Source organism: Manacus candei, unplaced genomic scaffold, assembly GCF_025592945.1.
Source record: "Manacus candei isolate 608988 ecotype Guabito, Panama unplaced genomic scaffold, ASM2559294v1 h1tg000050l, whole genome shotgun sequence".
In the NCBI taxonomy this organism is placed as follows: Eukaryota; Metazoa; Chordata; class Aves; order Passeriformes; family Pipridae; genus Manacus; species Manacus candei.
The window spans coordinates 7,223,410-7,241,385 of record NW_026138098.1 but is presented as its reverse complement, the minus strand read 5'-3'; the positions used below and the strand labels follow the sequence as shown (position 1 = coordinate 7,241,385).

Sequence of the window (17,976 nt, the reverse complement as noted above, 5' to 3'; positions counted from 1 at the left end):
ATAAAACTCCTCCAACTAAGAGCAAATTGGCTCCGCTTCATTACCTTTTACTAGTTTTCTACTCTTATGGAAGAACAAACAGTACATAATAATGAGTAATGAATACTTCAGAGCAGAAAACTCCCAGTTGCCAGAGGTTAAAGATCACACACAAGACCAACATAAACACGTAATTTGCATTTGTGGCAGCACAATGTTGTTACGCAGTTGGGCATTATTTTCAATTTCTGGATACACAAAAATAGCATAAAGGAAGCCACAATCAGGAGTTATTTTAAGGGATGTGGGTAACTGAGCAAGATGCTCCAACACAGCTGAATGAATATAAAACTGGTGAAAAGTACAAATCTGACACCTTCCCACTGCTACAGGTCTTCGCCTGCTTCGGAGAGGGGACAGGGAGGGGACCCTGGCAGTGGGGATGCCCTGGGTCCAGAGTGCCACAGCCAGTGAGGGTCAGGGTCTGCTGAAGCTGGGGCAGGAGCCACTGGCCAGGCCTCCCACAGAGGGCAGTGTGGGCACCGGAGCGAGGGGACCAGGCTCAGACCCCATTCAAGCAAGGCACAAGAGGAGCCTGAGCCTTCACTGTCCATACACAGGGCTGCTCAAAAAAATTAACAAAGCATGAGCTTTAGCTTCCTTTGAACTGTGAAATATGTACAAGTCAATTTATCATGTGTGGTCTCAAAGCACTCCAAGTCTTTTCAATTTCTGTAAGTCTGAAGAAATGAAAAAAAGGCACCTCCCAGGGAATGCACACCCAGAGACCAGTGGTGCTGCTCCAGCAGCTCAGGCCCCCATCCCTACCCTGGACACAGGCCACGGATTTGAACCAACCAGAAAACCCTCAAATGGCCCCACTTGAGGAAAAGCTTCAGGAGAGAAGAAAAAGAAATATCCACAACTTCCAGTCCTCTGAAAAAGGGCCAAGACCTCAGCTCACAAGAGCTGCTGGGGGCTGCAACAGAGCTTTTGGTTAATCACCTTCTCTAATAAAACAAACAGCATTAAGTCCACTAAAATAATTAAGCAACAACCTTTGAGTGGCTAGGTGGGTTTTTGTTGTATTTTGGTTTTTTTTGTTTGGTTGGTTTGAGGGTTTTTTGTTTGTTTGTTTTTTTCTTCCTTCTTCTTTCTTTCCCAAGTAACACATTGAGTTCCCACGCAGCAATACCAAGATGACCTTTAGCTTTTAGGTAAACTTTTCACTTCTGTATAACTACAAGTAAATGCTCAAAATACTCTCAAACACATCAGGCAACATGGAAAATTGCCTGAAAAGAGCCCTCTGCCTCCAGGTTTGCATCTAAAATGACCGTCTGCCATGAACACAACACAAAAGGACTGTTACTAAAATTAGTGAAGGTTTGCAATAGCTCCAGCTCCTGAACTCTTCCTGCCCAGTGCAGCTGGAGAAAGGACAAGGCATGGAGAAGGAGGAGGTGAAAAGGAAAAAAAGCCCTAAGTAAATAAAGAAGTCAATAAAAGTCCTTTCTCTGCTCTCCTACACCCCCTCCTACTCTTCCTTGGGGGAAAAGCAGTAACTAGTAGTGAACTGGTAGAAAATTACCCCTTAAATCAATTTTAAACTACTCAGTCAGCTGTCACCCAAATGCAGGCTCCACTTCTATAGGACTGCAGATGGATGAATCCAAGGCAACCAGATCAGACAGGACAACACCTCTCAGCTACATCCAACTGTGCTGTCAACGGCAGTGACCAGACAGCTTGTGGCTCTCTGGGCGGGGAGCTGCTGATAAAACCAGCTCTGAAAGGGTCTTTGAAGTAATTTTTTTCCTGTTTGTATTTCTTGACAAACTGTTTAATGTAACAGCATGAGATCTTCCATATTTTTCATGTTAATAATGTAGGATATTTGCAGATTAATGGTAGAAGTTTAAAAAATTTAGTATGTGACATTTTAATGTTATTTTTGCCCTCCATATGCTGCCATGTCCTCAGAAACGCATATGGCAAGTAAATCAATGATAATACGTGACTTGTATACACCCATCACAGCAATTAAAACCCCTTATTTTAATTTACTGGAACTTAAAAACAAGCTCCCAAAATGCTCTGTAACTGGTACACTCTCTGACATCAACTGAAAGACATTACAGGTTTAACTTCTAGAAACGTTTTAAACTAAGAGTGGTAATGGTGCTTCCTTTACCGTGGAGAACATTTTGACTACTTACACAAGGACCTCATCCTCTGAAGTTATGCAAACTGCCCTGACACAACTACATATGCAAATTGAATTCCTCAGAAGAATGGAAAAAACTGTGGTCTGCGGTTTATCTGGTTTCAAGTTTACGAAGAAACACGAAGAGTCATTTTCCAGCGATGATGCTGAACCTCAGTTCGCAGAGTTTGTGAACAGCACGTGTGGAATTAAATGCAACAATCCCCCCTGAAGCTGTACATTCACTGGGTCGCTCTGCAGCCTGGGCTGGGATGGTGCTAAGTGACTTTTGGTACAGCCACGTTCATCTCTTCCCTAAGGAGCTTTTTATCAAGTTTTGTTCCACTTCCTACTGTGCCGGAGAGTGTGGTGTGAGCAGCCACCCTGTGCAGGGACCCAGAGGGGAAGTAGGATAAGGCCCACAGGGCACGGCTGGCACTGACTACACACAGCACTGCTAGCCTTGTCCTGGCTACTCTTCCTCTCTTTTTAAAGCACAGCTTTCAGACTGCAGGGACAGAGGGCAGAGGCACGGAGAGGAGGAGGGGACATTGCAGAGCCCCCACAGCTGAGGGACAGGCTCGGATCTGCCTCAGTGACACCTTCCCTCAGACCCTGCCCTCAACTGGTCCCATGGAGAGTTAATGGATCACCTTCTTCCTGTTTGGAATTCTCTACACACAACGTTCATTGGACCAAAGACAGACCACATCCAGTCACATGTCAGTGGTCCCTGCCCTAAGACAGCAGCAGCTCATTCTATTCCCCTCCTCTTCCTGTTTTCCACAAACTACTCAGAAGCATTTCCATAGCACTCATCCTACTTCAGTAAACAAGTGAACAGAGAAGGATTCTCCTCAATAAAGATATATAAATAAGTCATGTGATGCTGAAAAATATGCAGCCATCTGAAAAAAAATAAAATGAAATAAAAAAAGTTCTGTTTATTTGTATTTCTCTTCAGGAAGAGTTTTTCCTGAAGCCGTGGAGGGCTGGAATCAAAGCTGGCTGAGATGCCTGTGCAGTGCAAGCACCATGTACATACAACAGTAATCAACCAAGATGGAAGAAGAAAAATAAACAGATGAATCGGAACTTGGCAGATACTGAAGAATGCAGGACTGATTAATGCACCTCAGATATTTGCAAATCCTTTCCATTGGTCAGAAAAAGCAAACTGCAGTATTTTACACAGTACAATAAAGGTCCCAGGTTGCACCAGTAACCAGAGATTGTAAAGAAGTACAGGACGTGATCAGTTACTAAAAGCATAAGATAAGATACTGCTAATGATCTTTGCTGCACATAGTTTCACTTTAAAACTTGAAAAACATGATTTTGTTGCTTTAACCATTTTTCTATAGGAGAAGTCGGACTGAATAAAGAACTCTTGTGGCCCTTCAGTACCACATGGTTCCTTTCAGTGGCCAGGTTGGACAGGGCTTGGAGCAACATGGTCTAGTGGAAGGTGCCCCTGCCCATGGCAGAAGGTGGAACGAGACAGGCTTTAAGGTCCTTTCCAACTCAAACCATTCTGTGAGTCTGTGACTCTCAGACTCTCAGCTGTGACAGCTGTGGCACCAGCTCTTGGAGTGACCCAGTGCTTGTGCTGCTTTTCCCAGGGATGACACCTTCGAGCCCCACCAGTGCTCATTTCCTGTTGTTTATTTCCATGTTTCTGTATGAAGTTTGCTACTTAAACAAGTCTCTACTACATCAACATGATGTGTAAGAGGACCTTGTTTTACTTTTAAAATAAACCTGACGCCCAAAGACTACAGAACATCCTATAACATGGGTTCAGTGTCACATTGCCCAAACAAGAAAATTTTCAAGAAAGAGTAGACACAGGACTGATCTATTACAAACCAATGCCAGTAATTCTCATATTTCAATATTAGGGTAAACTAGACTTCACAACATATATATATATTTTTTAATTACTTAAATATATCTTTTGCTCGGGAGACTTGAAAGACAATGCCAAACTAAAGTGAATTTTTTAAAACATCAATCCTTTTTTTAAGGCAGAGTATTGTCACAAACAGTGCTTATATGCTGAATTTTTATAATGATTATTTAGAAATCCAGAAAGAGACATTTTTCAGGGCTGCTTTTACCTTAGTTAGCAATTACACTTCGCAAAGCAAAAGATCCTGACACTATAAATTATGCCAATAAGCAAGTGTTCACAAAACTCCATGAAAATAAGCTTTACCTTACCTGATAAAATTCCCGAAGCCAATTCTTCTGTAAATTTTCTGGCTGAAAAACAGAAGACAAAAAATAATTAGGAATAAGAGTAATGTATTTTCATAATAATATCCTGATACTTATTGCTTTCTTCAGTACATTCAGGTGGGGAGTTTTTTTCACAATCAATGCAAAAAGTACAAACATGAGGATGCTCCTCCATGATGCCAATGGACAATGCCTTTCGTTTCCAAGTCTCCTCTGATTCTCACCAAGAAGGTACATTTTGTATACGACTGCACAGCATTTGTACCCACACGGGTTTATCAGGCAATTAAATCAGCAGACTTGATTTGTGTTGAAATATCTCCTGTTACATGGGCACATTCATCACCTGGGGATCAGAAACTTCACCGACCCGTCCACACCCAGCCAACCTGAGCTTCAAGTGACCCGGATTTACTTCTAATAAATTGGGTCAGAGGGATGACGGTGCTTCTGCAGGATGCTCAAGTCCATTAGAGCTCCTGCCAAGGACAGACTGGAAGAAGCATTTCCAGATTGCTACAGAAGTTATGAAAACCAAAGCAGCAAAACCACAGTAAGTGCTAAGTTCTGCCTTTTCAGTATTAAGAGTCCAGCCTAGACACGATCACAGAGGGAGAGAATTGATTTGTTGAGCTTTATCTTCAGCAACAAGACTTCTGGATAATTTTTGCATCCTAGTGGGGAATAAAAACTCACATGAGACTTTCCTGTCACAGCAGTGGCAGGACCATGCAGTATCTGTGAGAGCAGAACACATCAAACTGAAAGTCAGAGAGATGCCTCAACGTCATCCCTTACAAACAGCTCCAACACCACCTGTCCAGAGGCAAACATACAGGCATGAAACCTCTGTTATGCTCTATTCTCCCACCAACTGTGTTATTTTCATGTAGTTGGATACAACTTTGAATTTACTACTTTATCCTGACTGCTTGTTGCATGAAGGTTTGCCCACAGGTACTGTAATGATTTGTAAGGCTGAAACATCCTGTGAGCCTCAAGAGTCTGCAAGAGTTTGTGAAAGCTGAGGGGAAAATGCACCACGTTTGTCCCATGCTATCCGTTACCTCCCTTTTGTTATTCACCCTTTGACAATTCCGGAATTGAGACATTATTGGTCAAGAAGGTGAAATTTCCTCTCCTTAGGAACAATTATTTTTCCCAGTGATGAACATTCTCCATATTCCCTATGGAAGCCCTCGCTCTGGGTGCAGAGCTTGGCCCAAGCTCAAGGACAGCTTAAATTAATACACAGAGAGAACACAACATCCTCTTCTCCCCCCTGTGCCCTTCCCCTGGGCCAGCACAGATGAACCCTGCGTCTGCCAGGCAGGCAGTAAAACTGACCTGTGAGAAATGCCCACCAGGAACCACTTGTGTGCCACCTTAACTCTTCTCCCTCTCATCCTGAACATAGTGAGACAACCCACTGAGGAACAGTGAGGGCTGTTGCTCTTATAACAGCCAAAGAGAAACCAAGCAAACCAGGAGCTGCAGCAATTTCAAGATGACTTCAGGCTGAAGTTACAAAGGGGGCACAGGACTTAGTGATGGTTGTTTTCTTTTAATCATTCTACAAAACAGATATGACCCGAGAACGTGCTTTGTATATGATTTGTTTATGATCTAAACCAAAGGGCCAGATTCACACCATCAAAAAACCAAGACCTTGGGGACTATGATACATTCCAATAAAGCCCAGTGTGGGGCTCTGGCACAGCTCTGACAGCACTGGGCGCTGATGTCCAAGCCAGAGTGGGGCCTCACTCAGCAACAGGCAATTCGATCTTAAGAAACAAACAACCCATGCATTCCTCACTCCCCTTAATTTGTGACAATCACAAGATGTCCTGGGGATCTCTTGAGTTTTAAGAATAACCCAGCATTAACAGTAGTTATTCAGAGAGGAAAACCAAGGACACGTTTGCTTGTTCCGCCTCCGCTGCCCAATCTAAGATGGGCATCACTATTTACTTGTCATCTGCAGGGAACCTCAGAATCATTTGGGTTTGATGAGACCTCCAAGATCATGGAGTCCAACTGTTCCCCCAGCACTGCCAACCCACCACAAATCCACATCCTCAGGTGCCACATCCACACAGCTTTTAAGTTATTCCAGGGAAGGGGACTCCACCACTATGCTGAGCAGCCGTGCCAGGGTCAGACAAGCCTTTTGGTGATGGAGTTTTCCCCAGTATCCAACCTAAACCTCCCCTGGTGCAACTTCAGGCTGTTTCCTCTTGTCCTGTCACTTGTTACTCGGGAGAAGAGCCAGATCCCCACCTGGTTCCAACCCTGTTTCAGGAAGTTACAGAGAGTAAGAAGGTCCCCCGAGCACGAGATCCTTGCACAACAGAGACTATAAACAGAGCATCACTGTACCCATCCCCACCTCCCACTGGAGGAAACATAAATTCATATGTAATACCCAGAGCTCCCAAGAAAATTCCAATCTCAAACCTACATGAAACAAACGCACAACAGCTACATTTGAAGGCAGACCAGTGAGTTTTCAGTGTGAGCAGGAGTCAGCCATAAGTGATGATTTAAATCAAAGTTGCCAGTGGCACTCCTGCTGCCACATTTCACTGCTACAGTTTCTACCAGCTCCTGGATTTGTGAAAAAGCAGGAGTAGCCTGCAAATAGGTTCTCATGGGAGAACAGTGCTTTGGAGTTTGGTTTTGTTTGTTTTTAAAAAGTCTTTATCTTCTTATTTTTAACCCCAGGAGTCAGTACCTGGAAGCCCACAGCCAATGTCCCCCATAGAGCTGCTGTGCACTGTCCCCAGCTGCATAGAGAACTTCAGCTCTGGAAGAATGGTCACTGTCTCACCAATGGCCTGGAAAACCCACACCTGACTCCTGTGAGACCCATCACACTAACGACAAAAGCAAAGGCTCAGAGGGAATGGATTTACGGAAATGATTGCAGAACCAAGCCAGGTACAATGAGATGAAGCAAGTCACCAAAAGCTGTAGGACATTCTCCTTTTCCTCCTTTTCTCCCCTTTTATGATGCACAATAAAAATGGCAAAGTGGCACAGTCAGGAGAGCAAACCAGGGTGAGGGATGTTGAGGGGAGCCGTGGGATGCTGGAGAGAGGGATGAGGCCAAGGGCCCTGGGACAGCTGCGGGGTCAGGCCCCATCCCCACTAGGACTGAGGAACACTGCCCTATGTCCTGTCCTGCCCTGGAGGCAGCAGCATGGAGATATGGAGCTGAACACAGGCTGCAGCTGCACACCCAGCTCCAAGGGGCCGGATTTAAACAAGTTAATCCCATGAAGGGTTGTTAACTGTGCCGTTCCGGGTGAGAAGTGAGGGGTCAAGTGAACATCACAGCTCAGAACAGAGATTCCTTGACACAGGAACAGCAGGTGGCAAAAGCCCAATGAAATAACACGAAGAGGTGCTGAACAAGGCTGTCGCGTGCAGATTCATTCCTTCTGGGATCCCACAGACACAGGAAGGTTTGAAGAGGTGATGACAGAAATACAAATTGGAGCAGGAGAAAGAAGCATCACTGAAAGGTGTCCATTAAGGCCCTGGGCAGGCAGTTCCAATAGAGCAGGTGCTAATGAGGTCTCCGGGGCTGCCAACACAGACTCCTCTGCCCAGCCTGGGTTTTGGTGAGCCCTGTGGCTGCTGTGATTCCCCTGGCTGCCCACAGTTTGGGCTGTCACCCAATGCTCTGCGGATCTGCCCAGCTCCCTGCTGCCGTGCCCTCCTCCAACAGTCCCTCCTGTGGCACGACCACACCCTGTCCTTCCATTTTTACCCCTGAGTGGTACAATTCTGTAACTGAGCCCTCTGCCTCAGACTCCTCCCCAGTCACCTCCTATAAATGAAACAATTTGAAGTTTTTGAAGGACTGGAGATAACAATCAAGTAGAAAGACAATTTATCATCCTCTTATTTTTCTGTCTAAAAATAGACACATTATATTTCATGTCTTCCACAGACTTTGGCCTTCTTCCCATCCTTTCTCTCCACACTCTGTCCTTCATTAAATTATCTCATTCTTTTTGTAACGTAACGGAAATTAATCTTTTCCCTGTCCTCCTCAATGCTAAATCCTTTCATATCCATTCACCAATGAACCGATATCTCCCCACTCACTAATCCCAACCCCACCTCATCAGCCTCCTTTCTGGTTTCCCCCACCTCCAGCCCCATGCCAGCTGGTTGCTCTGGGTCCTTCCCCCATGTTCACACCGCAGCCTCAGCTCATGTCCTCAGAGGATCTGCCAAAGAGCAACAGCTCGAGCAATGGCAGGAGAGAACAAGAAAGCAAAACCAAGCTATTAACACTTTGTTTGGAACATCATGGAATCACAGAATGGTTTGGGTTGGAACAGACCTTAAACTTCATCTCATTCCAACCCCTTGCCATGGGCAGGGACATCTTCCACTAGCCCAGGTTGCTCCAAGCCTTGTCCAACCTGATCTTGGACACTTCCAGGCATGGGGCAGCCACAGCTTCTCTGGGCAACCTGGGCCAGGGCCTCACCACTCTCAGAAGGAACAGTTCCTTCCCCATATCCCCTCTAACCCTGCCCTCTGGCACTGGGAAGCCATTCCCCCTTGTCCTGTCCCTCCAGGCCCTTGTCCTAAGTCCCTCTCCAGCTCTCTTGGAGCTCCTTTAGGCAGTGGAAGGGGCTCTAAGGTCTCCCCAGAGCCTCCTCTGCTCTAGGGCACTCTCTCAAGCACTCAGTGCTCTTCTTTCCCACCATTCTCCCTTGCCCTCATGACTCAGGCCCCAGGTCACTCTGTGCCCATACCCCTTCCTGGGAACAAGCCTGGTCAGCATGGATTCCTCAGGGTTATTTGCCCACTTTAAGCTCAGGTTGCTCCTCAAACATGCACCAAATTCTGACATTCCCTGGGCCGAGCTCAGCAAACACCCCAAAGCCCAGGGGAGCATGGCTCTGGTTTCATCCTACCCTTCCTTCAGGCACACATTTTGACTCCATAGAGCCACAAATAGAAACCCTTCCCAAAAAGAAACCCTCTCTCCCCAAACAAGCACAACTTCCAGACAGCAGACCACGTGGGATCCATGTTAAAATAACAGGACATGTGTCCTGCATGTGCTGCTCCCTTCAATTAAAAGCAGTTTTGACCTTTTCCTGGAATTCCAAATCCCACTAAGACCATCTCTTTTCATAACAAGTTTCCACTTGAAGTCTATTTATGTCATGCTGGCCACTGTATTGGTCAGGCTTATAAGAAAAACCAGTCAGCTCGTGAACACATGGACACCACATGAGCTGGTAATAGCCTGAAAACAAGCAGCTTTTCAAATCCAACATACAAGTAGTCTCTCTTCTCCTCAGTGTTTCCATTTCCTACAAAATTACACCCAACAGCCAAAAGAAAAGCTTTAAGCCTGTTGCAAAAATATATTCAGATGGGGAAGGAGTCTTTTCAAAAAGAAGGAGAAAGGGAAAATATATTTAGACAGGGTAAGGAGCCTTTCATTCAAAGGAAAAAAGGGGAAAGAACTAAATGAAACGAAATTAACAGCCTGGAAAATTTCTTTTTCGTTTCATTCAGAGGGAAATGGAAGAAAGCCGATGAATTATAGAAAGCAGGTTCTATTTTGTGAGGGTTATTTTTAGCAAAGAATAGGCTCATTTTTTAAACTAAAAGGAAAAAATTCTTGACTCACTTTGTGAAAACTCACTGAGCTCCGAAACGAACCAGAGGAGAACTGGCAAGTTGGATTCTGCACACTGACTGAACACAAGGCACAACCAAACGTCTAAGTGCCTGACTTAAACAGCTCCAAGAGCCTCACATGGGGTGAGGGATCCCTGGAACCCTGAGCTCCAAAGGTCTCCTGGCATCCCACAGCACTGCATTGGCCCTGCTGCAGTCACAGACTCTTAGGGTGCAGTCCCAGGCAGGACCCCAGAGCCTTTTCATCTCTTCCTTCAAGCTACATTCAGATAAAAATATAAAATACAGGCTATTTTCCTCTCCCTTTATTGTACTTGGTTTTCTAGCTATTTAATGAAAAGCAAAACCTTTGATCAAGTTCTGTTTGACCACTAACAGTCTTATACAAAAACTGCTTTCAGGTCCATCAACATGACTGACCATCAGGGCTATTTCAACAGAATTATTTATATATTATTTTGATCTCCTATATTGTCTTCAAAAACCTAACAAAACCCTCCATCAGCTGGGTACTGTTATTGTGGTGTTTTATACCAACTTTACACTCGCAGTTGACAAACAACAACAAAAAAAGATAACCTGCACATTCTGTTCACATTATTAGTTCACCACATTTCAAAGCCAATATAGACCCCAAAAGCCAGGCTGGGAGAGGGCACCTTCCAAGCAGCTGAGCCTGTGGCAGGCGCTGCCTGACAAGCACTGGGATGCTCATTCCAGATCACGAAGGGCAGTGTGAGGGAAAATACCCAGCAGATATCCTCCTACTGCACCAGCCCCTTGCTTTTCATGGGTGCTTTAACTGACAGAGACTGGTAATTAACCAACACAGCCTTAATAATTGATACGACTCTTTTTTTATAAAATACAAGCTGCTTGATAATCTGTAAACCAGCAGCATTCAGAGAGGTGGATCCTCTTTCCTCTGCTGTATCATTCATGTCAAATAATGTCTTAAATGGGCAATGGTGATCCCTAAGTCCCTCTTGTCATGGGTTGTAAACAAGGCAAACAAAAAAAAGAAGGAAAGGTAAACATTTCCTCTGTTCTTTTATAATGCCACACTATCCATAGGCACAGAAGAATGAAAGCCAAGTAAAGCAGTGGACCTGGGAAAGGTGCATGTGGTTGTACATCAGTGCACACATACAGACAGGGAGAGCTTAGAGCCCCTTCCACTGCCTAAAGGAGCTCCAAGAGAGCTGGAGAGGGACTTGGGACAAGGGCCTGGAGGGACAAGGGGGAATGGCTTCCCACTGCCAGAGGGCAGGGTTAGATGGGATATGGGGAAGGAACTGTTCCTTCTGAGAGTGGTGAGGCCCTGGCCCAGGTTGCCCAGAGAAGCTGTGGCTGCCCCATGCCTGGAAGTGTCCAAGGCCAGGTTGGACAAGGCTTGGAGCAACCTGGTCTAGTGGAAGGCATCCCTGCTCATAGCAAGAGGGTAGAATGAGATGAGGTTTAAGGTCCCTTCCAACCCAAACCATTCTCCAGTCAAAGTATTAATATATGTCCCAAGCCTATTCTTTCCTCAGCTAATCAAATGTCACAGAACAAAAGAGAAAGACTTCCCTCAGCACTAATGAAGCTCAGCTTTCAATTATAACATTCCCACACTACAATTAATTTAAGATACACATTTTTAGTAGAGTTAGATAACCAGTAATTTTCTTAAGGGTTACAGTACATTACACTGAGATGGAGCAACAAGACTTTTACACTTCTGGAATTGTTTGTGTAGAAAATAATACAATAGATCTGATGGTAACATGACCAGGCTTACACAGGTCTAACACAGACCCAGATACACCCTTAAAACATGAAGTTAAACCATTTTTAACTGCCATGTTTCCTGCAGGTAAGCAGCACACAGACACTGTTTATGGCCTGGCACTCAGGGGGCTCAGCCTGGGCTGTCTCTGGGCACACACCACACCAGGAGTGGGGCCAGAGCATGGTCCCATTGGGCCAATCCCCCTCCATAGCCCATGCACAGGATACATCCAGCCAGGCACTAGCACAGGGTGGTAACTACTGCTGAATAATGATTTACAAGTAACTGCTAAGACTGGAATAAGAGGGGCCCAGAATCTTAACTCTCCTGACCCCAGTGAACTCCCCATGTGCTTCAAATTTAACTTCTATTACCAACATCTTATTGAAAGCTTAAAGGCTCCTGGATATTTGAATAACCAGCGTGTTAAGAGCATTAACAAGAGTTAATCCAACACCACACAAACTATAATTGTAAGCAAACAGCAGGGATTAACCACATTAATACACTCAAGTTTTCCATTGCTTTGTGTCCTGATTTTGGAATGGCACGGGAAAAAAACAAAAAAGAGAGTAAATCAAACATATGTACTCCTGCACACAGATAGATAAAATACAGCTCTGGCAACATTCACACTCACAACCACCACTGTGGTTTGTCCTGTGTATTTGTGGGTTTCCCTCTGATTTTGTTTGAAATGAAACCTTTAAAAACTCCCCCCAGGTTGAACACGGGGATATATACAACTGTCTTTTTAGTTCTAAGTGGTATGGAAACATGCTCAGGGGAGCAGCATCATCCTGACTCATGTCTCCCAGGCGGGTGGTGGGCACAGACCATCGAGCCACGAGCAGTGAATGGCTCATCACTCTGTGAACACTGGATCTGTCTGCTGCAAGTGACCTCTGCCACCCTCTGAGGAGGCCAGCAAGCTGAGGCCTGTCTGGCAGGCAAGAGAAGCAAGAGAACTTGCACATGGACTAGCAGAAAGGAAAAGAAAATCCTTGTCCATCGCTGACAAAAGCCTGATTAGTAATTTGTCTCTCTGAGCCAAATCAAAGCAAGATGTGTTGAGAGCTGTACACCAGTATATTCCAGTATATACCAGTATATTCCAGCTGTACATCCACCCTGTCGCTGTGGCTGCTACCACATCGTTACAATTTTCACATGTCCAAGCTACAACAGGGACAGAGCTAAAAATTCAGGAAACTTTTAGTTGCAGAGCTCCTATGAGTCAACAGAGACCGAGCAGTGACGGCAGCCACTAAAGCCAATGATCCAAACAGTTCTTCCTGTAGGCTGGGTTTTATGGAGGCTTGGAAATATCCCACGTTTTATTAATCCTGTGGGCTGTGACAGCTGCAGGCCTTTTCACAGCCATGCCGTGCTGGCGTCGTGAAGCAGAACGTCCCACAGACTCCCAGTGCCTTCTCCACAAGAAATAAACAGACTGGGGGGAGCACCCCGGGCCAGTCATCCTGTACAGACACACTGCACCTACCCTGATACACCTACAGCTCTGGGACACCTGAGCCCAGCAACTCAGGGAGTAACTGCATAGCAGGAGGCCAGCATAAAATATTGCCTTAAATTAATAAGATACGTGTTCCATGGAAAAATAATAATAATGTAATATTATGTAAGAGCTCACGTTTGCAGACAGTAACGTTTCTGACCTAAAGCTCATGAGCCACATGCATTGCTGTCTAGCAGTGTCTAACAATTCCTCTGAGCAATAAATGCTCTTTCCTTAAGAAGATATATCCATATTTACAAGCCACACACTGTGAGACAGAGCACTGCTCTGCCGGGGATGGAATTCCAAGCCTTTCCCAGAATTGCTGCAGAGTCAGTCCCAGGAGAAACATGCCAGCAGCGTGCGAGCTGTCAGCGAGGCAGCTCCAACACACCCTGTTCCACCCAAAGAAAGAGCTTTCATACCAAAATACCAAAGTCCCAAGACTGGCTGTGAATTTACCACCAAGGAGACCCTGGGGATGGCAAAACACAGTTTGTCACACTAATAAATACGCAGTGATCCAATGTAAGTATCTGATAATAGAGGAGACACTGAGAGTTGTTTACATTCTATTTCAGAAATAAAGTCCTGAGGGAGACATTTAGAAATTAATTTCAATTTGATCCTGAGAGTAGGATTTTCATCATTGTTGTTATCTTTTCTCCTTGCTGCTGTACAGGTTTCTGTAATAAATGCATCTCTGATCAATGGCCCAAGAGTCCACAAAGTTTATTCCCAGCTTTATTCAGAGCCACCGCACGGAAACGCCAGCCTTGTTTTAGCAATGCTGAGGGGGAGCCTGGCAGAGGTGGTTTAGAACTGACTGTTCTTCTGCAGGATAATGCCCTCCACCCACAACACTCCTGCACACACACACGGCACTCCCACAAAGAGCCAAATGCTTGGCTGGGACAAACCATCTCATGCTGGGAAGGAGCTCCAGGATGAGCAACCCGGGATCATCAGGAGTGATCTGAGACAAGTGGCACAGGCACAGCCCCCAAACCCACGTGGCACAGGTTGGTGTGCCACACACAGCACCGGGGTCCAACAGCACCCAGTGCCCAAGGGCTCCATGGCACACAGTTCCCAGCACGGGAGACCCAAGGGAAAGCACCTGGTTATAGTGGGGCTCAGGAGGCACCCAAGTCGTGGGCACTAAATGCTGCTTCACAGTGCCCTATTTCTCACAGAGGGAAAATGAATCTCTGCCAAATCCTGCCCTGGCAGGAGACTGATGCCAGACAGTCCTGGGTGCCCGAGGGAGAGCTGGACACGTGAGCGATGCATAACCAGGGCAGCAGCTGCAGAGAGCAGCAGGGACCAGAAAAGCCAAATGAGCCCATCCATTGCTTAGCTCAGGTGAAGGGACCCAGAGAGTCTTCTCCTAACAGGTGACACTAGAGCAACCTCTTCCACTGTTGTGTCATAACCAGGTGTCCTTGAGCAAAAGCAACGTTTGGCATTTACTTTATACAGGAAGGATGGGGGGAAAACACCGAAGCAACAAACCAACCAAATGCAGGAAGCAACAGGTTGTCCTGTATATACTATTACTGACATCCTATTTGTTCAGGAGCCCAATCCTCTTTCCTCCTGCACCCTCAGGATACTCCAGAAAACAAGGTTTAGGTGCTACAACTGCCCTTAAGACACAGTTGCTCTAAGAGGAAAAATTTACAAAGAAAGTCTCTAGATGATGCTTTATGGTAAAAATAAAGTATACAAGGAGAAATAAATCTTCAAAGCCATGGACAACTCAAACAATTTAGAGAAACAAAGTCCTAAAAGGAAAACAGTTTTGCTCAATTAATAAAACATTGCTGATACAGTTTTAAGGAAGTCAAAGCAGCAGAACCGATATGTGCAATTGGAAATAAGACCCTCAGTATTCCCTTAAGTTTCCACAAGACCATTAGGCACCTGGCAGAGAGGAAAGCTTAGAAAGATATAAATTGGCAGAGACATGTGCATGGCCCTTTACAAAGTGTTTCATCCAGCCAGCTCCAGCAGAGGCAAACTCTCAAATGAAATACATAAATACTTCCCTGCTGCTTTTAAAACAGAGGTACATTTAAATCTGGCATTGATATTCATTTGGGAACCTCAATATCAAGTGATATTGAAACAGTGATCTTAGATGCCTAGAATGCTGATTCCTTCAGATCTTTATTTCAGTATATAAATCTTAGGGACTGTGTTTGGGCCCCAATTGCTATACAGATCCATTCACAGCCGTAAGGCCCTTGGGCTTCTACACAAAAAAAATGGATGTTCAGTCAGTGTGTCTGGTCTCAGTCAGGATACACCTTCAAATAACACACCAGGGCTCAGTCCTCATGTTACAGTGGAAAACCAAGCAAAAATATTCCAAACACAGTATGTTTTGAAAGTGAATATTTTCCTGCTCCCCCACCCCTCAAAGAAAAAAACCGCACTTTATAGAATAAAATGGAATTTTAGCAGCTTTCACAAAAAGAAGAAAATAAAGAATGAACACATGAGTTAAAAACAAAAATATATTCCAAACTCTGGATTGTGCAACGTTATGTTAATTTATGAGGTTACTACAGTGTCAAAAAGGCTGCACTGATGGCAATTCTGGAATTCCAGCAACCCTTCCCTGCAGTGAGCACTGACGGGCAGGACTTCAGCGTTCCCATGGAGGACACCTGTCCAACACTGCAAGGAGCAGGGCAGGTAGCACCCCTGAAAACACACCTCCTACCTGTGCCCAGGTGTAAGGGAGAGGGACAACTACAAAAACCAGTTCTCAATACTCAAATCCTCTAGTTAAGGAGATATTTGCAGAGAGTTTGCCATACAAACTCTCCTCCTGTTGTGGGAGAGAGGCAGAAGTGAAGCTCGCTGCTGTCACTGCAGCAATCCTTCCCTTCCCACTTCCTTCGTAAATTTCAGCCCCCACAGAAGATAAAGCAAGAGGAAGGCCCCAGCTGTTCACCCACGGGATGTGTGATGCCCACCAGCCCCTCTGCCCTCTGGGCAGGCCACTGGCCTGCTGTGCCCAGTTCATGTCCGCTGTGCCCATGCAGGGCAGGGTCAGCAGCTCCTTGCTGGGATGTGTCCCAGGCCTGCCCTGCTCCCAGGCAACTCCAACCCCTCCACAGCACCAGCCAGCCCTGGATGAGGACCAAGGGCTGCAAATGCAGCAGCCAACAGGTTCATTATCACTTGCCACAGGTGTCACACGTGATCTGAATTGGGGGCTGGGGTGGCAGGAGCTGGGGGGTCTCTGCCCACCCTTCCCCCAGCAGGTCCCCATTGCAGGCACTTGAGGATGTGTTCAGAACTTGGGAGCATCCCCAAGGATGCAGGCCTGCAGCCCCCATGCTGAGAGCCCCCCCAGTGCCCAGGCCTCCTTCACCAGGCACCACCAAGCAGCCCCTGGCTCAAAGGGGGGTTGCTGCCTGAGGGGGATTAGGGCATCCTGACCTTCCTTCAGCAAGGAGAGCTTCCATTTGCTCTGAAGGAGGAAAAACACATCCTGTGAACCTGGGCACCATCAGGAATTCTGCTCTCATAAGGACTTTAAGGAGTCCAAAAAAAATAAAGGGGAGAAACTGATTAAAAAGCTGACTCTCTCATACACAAAATCACATCACCTGGTCTCTTTCCTGATTCTCAGCATTTCATGAGGTGCTGAGGAGCGGGACGTGCCCCCTTGGCCTGGCAGATTGCTGCCAGGCACGTGGGGAACGCTGCCTTCTCCAGTACAGGGCCAGTGCTTTTGATGCAGAACACCCAAGGGATTGCCCACAGTGACTGCTCCACAGGCAGGAGCTCCACGGCACTCCAGCCTGTTCAGGAACGTGTGCGTTTAAGAACTTGGGAGAACTGGAACAAAACCAACACCCTTAACACAACCTGGGAAAGTTCAGCTGATACAGCACGGAACAGTGCTTTTCTCTGGTTTTAAAGACACCATTGCAGTTTACTGAGACAGGACAAAGTGTTACTCAGGAAAGCTGGAACATTTTGTACAGAAATACATTATTGGAATATTCCCCTTTTTAAACATGCTCCCCACATCAGGCAGTGATGTAAGTGGAGGCGGCTCAATACGCCACTGCTGTTGCAACACCACTTCTGACAAGCAGGAGAAGACACAGATCCCCTTGGGGCACGGGGAGGGAGAGATCTGCCCCCATCGCACCACTGCCCACACGTCCCCTGGCCCGCACTGGGGATTGCAGTGCTGTGTCCCACCAGGGCTGTCACCTCACACCTGCCCTCATGTACTGCTTAACGAGCACCCGCTGCTCTGCTACACACTGAGGAGCTCACATTTGATTTTTTTCTCCAGAGCCTTTAAAAGAACTGCAGGAGTTCAGAAAACCCCAGCTCAGACCAGACGTGGCCAGTGGAGCAGCTGCTCCATCATCCTGCCACATGGACAAGAATGACTGTAGGAAACGGTGAGGGGACACTTTTTGAGGAAATCAACAAAAAGAGGTTTTCACTTTACATGTCAGACACATGATCGCTGCCGTGGAAGGTTCACAGAGCTGTGGGAGGAAGCACGCTGCAGTGTGTGGGAGGGCAGGGACGGCCTGT

The 17,976-nt window shown here is 46.1% G+C and overlaps 1 protein-coding gene across 2 annotated transcripts in view; it reads right to left on the bottom strand.

Annotated features, from left to right (window-relative positions):
- The window catches only part of INPP5A (inositol polyphosphate-5-phosphatase A), a 184,192-nt gene that overhangs the window by 133,183 nt on the left and 33,033 nt on the right, over nt 1-17,976 (bottom strand). For both annotated transcript variants that reach the window (XM_051801198.1, XM_051801199.1), the window contains exon 2: nt 4,409-4,450. In XM_051801198.1, coding sequence (XP_051657158.1) covers nt 4,409-4,450 — 42 coding nt within the window. The remainder of the gene's footprint in view (nt 1-4,408; nt 4,451-17,976) is intronic.